This window comes from Trichechus manatus, unplaced genomic scaffold (assembly GCF_000243295.1).
Source record: "Trichechus manatus latirostris isolate Lorelei unplaced genomic scaffold, TriManLat1.0 scaffold00032, whole genome shotgun sequence".
NCBI lineage: Eukaryota > Metazoa > Chordata > Mammalia > Sirenia > Trichechidae > Trichechus > Trichechus manatus.
In genome coordinates this window covers 12532841-12539636 of record NW_004443968.1, presented here as the reverse complement: position 1 = coordinate 12539636, position 6796 = coordinate 12532841, and the positions used below count along the sequence as shown (strand labels likewise).

The following is a 6796-nucleotide window of genomic DNA, read 5'->3' as shown; positions in this document are numbered from 1 at the left end:
CACAGGTAAACCAGAGAAATTCAATTTTTTCCTGGAAAAGAATAACAAATCAATATTTAGGATGTCCAAAGACTCAACAAATAGCAGTCTAGAAGCCACCCAGAAAAAGTTTTTCTGTTGCCAGTCTTTTGTTCTTCAAAAGTCACCATCCACCAGCAGAAGACTTCATCTGCAGATACCTTAAAATAAAACAATCCAGTGAACCATTTGATATGTAATTTTCTTGTTACAGGCATTATAAACATACTATGTATCAAATGCATTATATAACAGGTGATAAGAAGGAATTTCCTGTAAGCGGATGTGGGAATGAATTATTAGTAGAAAATTTTTTAAAAGTATTGGGAAAAAACCTTTGGAGCAGCTCTAACAAGTATACCGCCTTCTTTATGTGAAATAAAAATTGATTATGGTGAGAGAGCCTAACCCCATTTAACCTACGTTTTGATTTCTTTAGGCTTTGGAAAGTGATCAACTGGTGGTTGTATGCTTTCATGGCTTAGAATAAGACCTCACCTCTCTAAGGAGGTTAAGACATGGGCTCAGCTCTCAAGCTAGATCCGAGATTCCCTCATCCCTCAGATCTCTTCAATCACCATAAAGTAGAATCGTACATAGTACTTTACTTTCCAAAACTAAGAAGAATAAATGTGGTCAATCTTTTCCTTTGCCCTTGGTTCCAAAAACCCTGTAATTTCCACCAGACCCTAGAGAGTACTTCTCTGCACCCCACCATGTGTTGGTATTTTGAGCAATATCAGTAACTTGATGACATTTCATTACAAGTTGTAATAGGCTACCTTTGCTTTGCCACCAATAATCTGCAGTCATGAGCATTTGGATTTCAAAGATTCAATTAGCCTTACAAGGCTATTTTCTTTAACAACCTGGCCTAATATTGTAAAATGATCTTAATTAAAAGATTAATGCTTTCAAACATTCCTGTAGCACAATCATCCCATTTAGTGCCTGCTTTTCAGAGACTAATTATAGATTTTGAAATGTGCCTTTTATGCCAATAATCTACAGTATGAAATACTCAAGAGGTAGGCAAAGGTTCTCTCTCAGCTATAACACATAGGTTGGTGGAAAGTACAGTTGTCTTCATTTAAAACAAATACCCAACTTACCAAATACTGTGAACTTTAACTTGTATTTCGTTCATCTGCTTTTGGCTTGGAAGCTTCTTCCTTTGCCTAAAAGGGAAAGCAAAATCATCAGTGAGCTCACTCTTTTCTGAATTAAGTACAAAAAACTGATCAATCAGAAGAAGTTCAGGAAGAGATGAACTTCTCAGAATAAAAGGGGCAAAAGATGTCCCTCTTTCTAAGTTCCTCCTTCTCATCTGGCCAAAACACTGAGTTCTTTCTAAGTTTATAAGCTAAAAATAACCTTAAGGGATCCTAACTTCCTGACTCTACTTTTTAAAAAAAATTTTTTTTGAGGCTAGTGTTAGGGAAAGAGAAAACACGCACAGTCGTTCTTGACTGGCAGTGTTGGATCATCCTACAGTGATCCATCTTCGTTTGGTACTTGAGTTACTGGTAGCTGGCCTGCTAACCCACCCATCATATAGGTTATTATGCTTCCTATTTTTTGTTAATGGGTTGGTCATGTACTTTGTATAAGTGAAATAAGCGGATATTTATTTGGGATACAATGGCATGAGTAACTGCTAACTATCAATCCTGTGTCTTGTATCCTACTGTAAAAAACAAACGAACAAAAAAACAACCAAACCTGTTGCCATCGAGTCAATTCCGACCCATAGCGACACTACAGGACAGAGTAGAACTGCCCCATAGGGGCAGGTGGTAGATTTGAACTGCCGACCTTTTGGTTAGCAGCCATAGCTCTTAACCACTGCGCCACCAGTATCCTATATAGGATGATTTAAGTATCTTGCTTTTAAGCATTTTGATGCAACTGGACTATTTTTTTAAAGCTCACCTTTAACTTCTCATTACAGTAGGAGGATCCATAGTCACAGTGATTTGAATCATACGTTCTTGGAATTGGAAGGGACCTAGAAGTTGTACAATCCAACTTCCATTCCTGACCACAGCTAGAGTAATTTTAGTAGAAGGAATCTCCCAAATGTTGTCCTTTTAATAGCCAACTATCAAAAACTGGAACCTATAACTTCCCTTATTAGCCTTAGTTCTACTTTCTAGAGCAACATGAAAACTTATGTACCAATAGTCCATCTCCCTCCTACATGTTGACTAATAAATATACCGAATGACAGAAACTCTAAGATTTCCTCCTAATTCTATACACTACTTCCATATTCTAAAATTTATATAAACCACATACTATGGTGTGTTTTGGAAACCCTGGTGGTTAAGAGCTGCGGCTGCTATCCAAAACGTCTGCAGTTCAAATCCACCGGGCACTCCTTGGAAATCCTATGGGGCAGTTCTACTCTGTTCTATAGGGTTGCTATGAGTTGACATCCACTCAACAGCAACAGGGTTGGTTTTGGTTTTATGGTGTGTTTTAACAAGAGTGGGGAAGGTAGGCAACTTGACCTGAGTTAAGAACGTTCATTTAAATTTCTAAAGCACCAGTTACTTAAGCAACAACTGTCTTTAAAAATTCAATTTCTTTAGCAAGACATGTGAGGAGATAATACGTACAAAATCTTTTAGTTTAAACAAGTTCCAATAAGAAGCTAAATCACTAAAAGGATAAATCCCACTCGACATGATTGCTAAACTAATTTATTGTATATTTACCTTTGCTGACGCCTTTGATTTACCCCCATTCTTGGGTGCTTTGGTGCTGGAATCAGTCTTCTTGTCTTTGTCCTAACGCAAAGGAAATGTAATGAGGCTATTGCTATTATCAATCCATCTAGCAATTAACTACTAGCTTGCATTCAAGTTAGTCCAAATTATTCTTTTTAGTAGGCTGGAATCCCCAATTTAATTAAATAATGGAAAACTCTGGGTGTTTTAGTTATGATTTTTTGAACAAAGATGAATGTACACAGAAGTGTTTAAGGTAGGAGGTAAGGAGGATAAAAATAAGGAGGGAAATATGTTGTCATGTGGGTCACAGTGATGTTCTCTGCCAATTTCCATGATGCACGATTCATTCAGAAATTACTTAGCTCATTCAAATAGAACTTGACTCTATAAGAACTGGCTTTTATGTACAAACAGAGCAAAACAGGACACTGTTTTCAGCGTTACGGAGAAGAATTTAACAATGGAAACAACCAGAGATCTGGAGCAGGTTACATATAAAGTCCATTCACCAACAGGGCATTATCTAGGAGTTTCCAGGAGTGAGAAACTCATAAATAGAGTTTCGTTCTGTTGTACATAGGGTCGCTATGAGTCAGAACTAACTAGATAGCACCTAACAACAATAACAGAAGTGAGAAACAGGATGCAGAGGTGGTCTAGAAATTAAATCACCCTCTATGGGAAGGACTGACAATTCAGTGATTGAGAATTAGGCTTAAAGACAGCCAAAACAGCAGTAAACTGTGATCTGCAGTATTAATTCTTCTGAAAATGGCAATGAAGGGTACTCACTTTTCTTTCTATTTGATTTCTGAGGGTGGTTTATAGGTAAAATGCACCATACTTGCTGAAATACACATTAGTTTTTTCATTCCACTCACTTTTAATCACATTTTGAGCACCAGGTCTGTACCAGGCCATTTTGCTAATGCTGAGCACACACAGAGGTGGAAGACATAATTTCTGTATAAAGTACGCAGCCTAGTGGTGGAATACACATGTAAAGACAGGTAACCTAGAGTGCGGGGAGAACATGGAGGAGAGGCCTGGAGGGGAGCAGTAGTAAGCGAAGTCTTCCTGAGGGAGCTGATGCTTGAGCTGGGCCCTAAGGAATGAGCAGGAGAGTCAGCCAGCTGGGCAGGGCAGGACGGGGAGAAGCCCCAGATGGCACATGGACACAAGGAGGTGTGGTGTAGTTAGGGACTGTTTCATTTTAAATGAACACAGGATAGTATTAAAGGCATAAGCATTATTGTCACACAATGATATAATGTGGCAATCAAAACTGATTGTTAGGAAAATTATATAGCAACATGAAAAACATTTATGAAGTAACATGAAGCAGCTTACTTATATGTTGTTGTGTGCTGTCAAGTATATTCTGACTCAGCGACCCTACAGGACAGAGTAGAACTGCCCTATAGAGTTTCAAAGACTGTAACGTTTAGAGGCCTGGAGTCCTGGTGGCACAGTGTTTAAGAGCTTGGCTGCTAACCAAAAGGTCAGCAGTTCAAATCTAACAGCTGCTCCTTGGAAACCCTATGTGGCAATTCTACTCTGTCCTATAGGGTCGCTATGTGTCAAAATTGACTTGATGGCAACAGTTTTGTTCTTTTTTAAATCTTTAGGGAAGCAGACTGCCACATCTTTCTCCCATGGAGTGGCTGGTGAGTTTAAATCGTTGAACTTTCAGTTAGCACTTAACCACTGTGCCACTAGGCTCCTTAATGTACTTATATATGGACTATAAATAAATACAACTATGTAAAATATATACAAATGGAAAAAGACAAAGGGAATATACCAAATAATAATAGTGTTTGTGGGAGTAGCGGAATTATAGATAATTTTCCTTTTCTCTATTTTCGAGTTCTCTATTCATTTTATAGTTTAAAGATTATATGTATGTACACACATATGCACGCATGTGTGCATGCACACATTTAAAGAAAGTCAATATGAAAAAGTATAGTACCTTTGCTGCTTTCTGTGAGGTCTCTGTAGTTGAGGGACAGCTGTCTAAATCTCCTGATAGGGCATCAATGGGGTCTTGGTCATCCGCAGGTTTCTGAAACATTAATAGAAAGAGTTATCAGCGAAGAAGATAAGGCAAAAATGCTATGTGGGACATTTCCTCACATCATTTAAAAATAAAGGATGTTTATGTAAAAAGGAAGATAAAAAACTTGATGATTTTCTTTTCCTAACAATAATGCATTGCAAAGAAAATATTAAAACATGAAAATCTTGGTAGTTTTATTTTCTTCTACTTGTATACAGGTTACTTATCTCTGAGCCCGTTTTCTAATCTGGAATATGGTCCTGTGTTAAGTTTCTTAACAGGTTCTGGTGAGGACTAAATTAGACAAATTATACACACACACATTCTCTCTCTCTCTCCTCTAACATGCATACCTTGACAGTACCAAGCATAGGGTAATCATTCAATAAATTTTATTTTGTTTAATACAAAATAAAGTTATAGCTAAAATTAATTTTTTTAATCAAAACATACTGCTATGGTATTTACCTTTGATTCCTTGGGTTTCTTTGTAGATGGCGCCTCTGGTTTGCCCTTAAAAACAAGGCAGACGGACTACTGGTTAAATACAGATCTTTGTAAAGGTTTACCTAGGTGGAGTCATTATTTATACAATTATTATTCAGTGACTTGACCTGAATAAAATGGAGTATAGATTTGCAATAACTGATAAACCTGAGTCCCTGCTTCATTACTGGTCTTAGAAGCATTTTGATAGACTTGTGGAAAATGTAAGAAAGATAGTCTGGTCCTGGAAGTGAAAGAAAACACTATTTAGGAAGTTTCTGCTATTATGTGTTATAATTCTACTTAAAATGTTACAAAAAAAGTAACTTATGTCTTTATGTTTCATTTACTACAGCTTATTACACTCAGGAAAGATCTGAGGCATGGGAATGCCATACAGATAATTATTATTAGATTATTTTCAGACAGGATTACAAATACAACACATGAGGGATTTTCCCACCTTCAAAGGTAAGGGCATTAAATAATACCTTTCCCAAAAAATAATCGGGGTCAGGTGGTATTATCAATGCAGGGAGGATTACAGTACTCTGTACAAGATGCACAGTTGCTATTTTGAGGAATACTGAACAGGAGCAAGGATAACTGATTCTGACAGTGGAGACACTGGTTTTATATATGTTACTTAGTTTTCTAAGTAAGTAGAACGCTACACTGATAGCACTACTTAAGCCAGGGGATCATTTTACCCACCAAATAATCAGTACAGAAAGAGTAGAGAGGGATGTAATTTGGAATTCCTTGTTCTTATTTGATGAAGAGGCATGGGAAGGGTTATTTATCCTGTAATTGACTCACAAGTAGGAGCTGAGTTAAAAAAGAGGGCAGGCCAGGTTGATCTACACCCAAGAAAAACTGGCTTCCAAGTCAGAGACAAAAGACCAGTGACTTCTTGACAGAGTGCATTTAGATATAGGAAAGGATCTTCACTCACAATCAACAGTGCTGGTGGTAGCACAGAAGGAAGAAAGGGAGACCCCAGGTCTTGGAGGTGTCTTATTTGTTTAATTATTCCAACAATTGCTCCTTTTCTGCTCTGCCTAAAGAGAGAGAATCTTGCTTCTTTTGGAATCCCATGGCATTAGTCATTTTTATAATCTTTTCCTACAAAGGAATTCTTCTGTCTTAGAATCACTCAGTGACCGAATATTATTCATCTCTGTTTATATTAAAGCGCCCAGCATAGTGAACAGCAATCAATACCAGATCAAATAAATATTAAATAGAATTCCAGGCAGTGTGCTCTTTAGCATTGGGGACCCATTAAACACAGTCAGTCATGTTACATTTTTATGCTATTGTTAAAGTGTACCTTCTATTCATTTCAAGTGAGGTTTAAAAAAAAAAAAAGTTTTGCAGTGGAAACCCAATCTAGGGTACAAAATACCTGTAGGCCCTCATAGCCATTTGCCTTCATTTACCTGGTCATCATCATCCAGGAGATGTATATATTTAGGTGGGATAGTGTCATCTC

General features: G+C 37.3%; 1 protein-coding gene across 1 annotated transcript in view; it reads right to left on the bottom strand.

Annotated features, from left to right (window-relative positions):
* Positions 1–6: 6 nt before the first annotated feature.
* CAST (calpastatin) overlaps positions 7–6796 on the bottom strand; it is a 119124-nt gene continuing 112334 nt past the window's right edge. The window contains 6 exon segments of the mRNA XM_023730076.1: positions 7–179; positions 1131–1196; positions 2739–2810; positions 4729–4821; positions 5284–5328; positions 6744–6793. Of these exon segments, the coding sequence (XP_023585844.1) occupies positions 1146–1196; positions 2739–2810; positions 4729–4821; positions 5284–5328; positions 6744–6793 (311 nt within the window). The 3' untranslated portion in view covers positions 7–179; positions 1131–1145.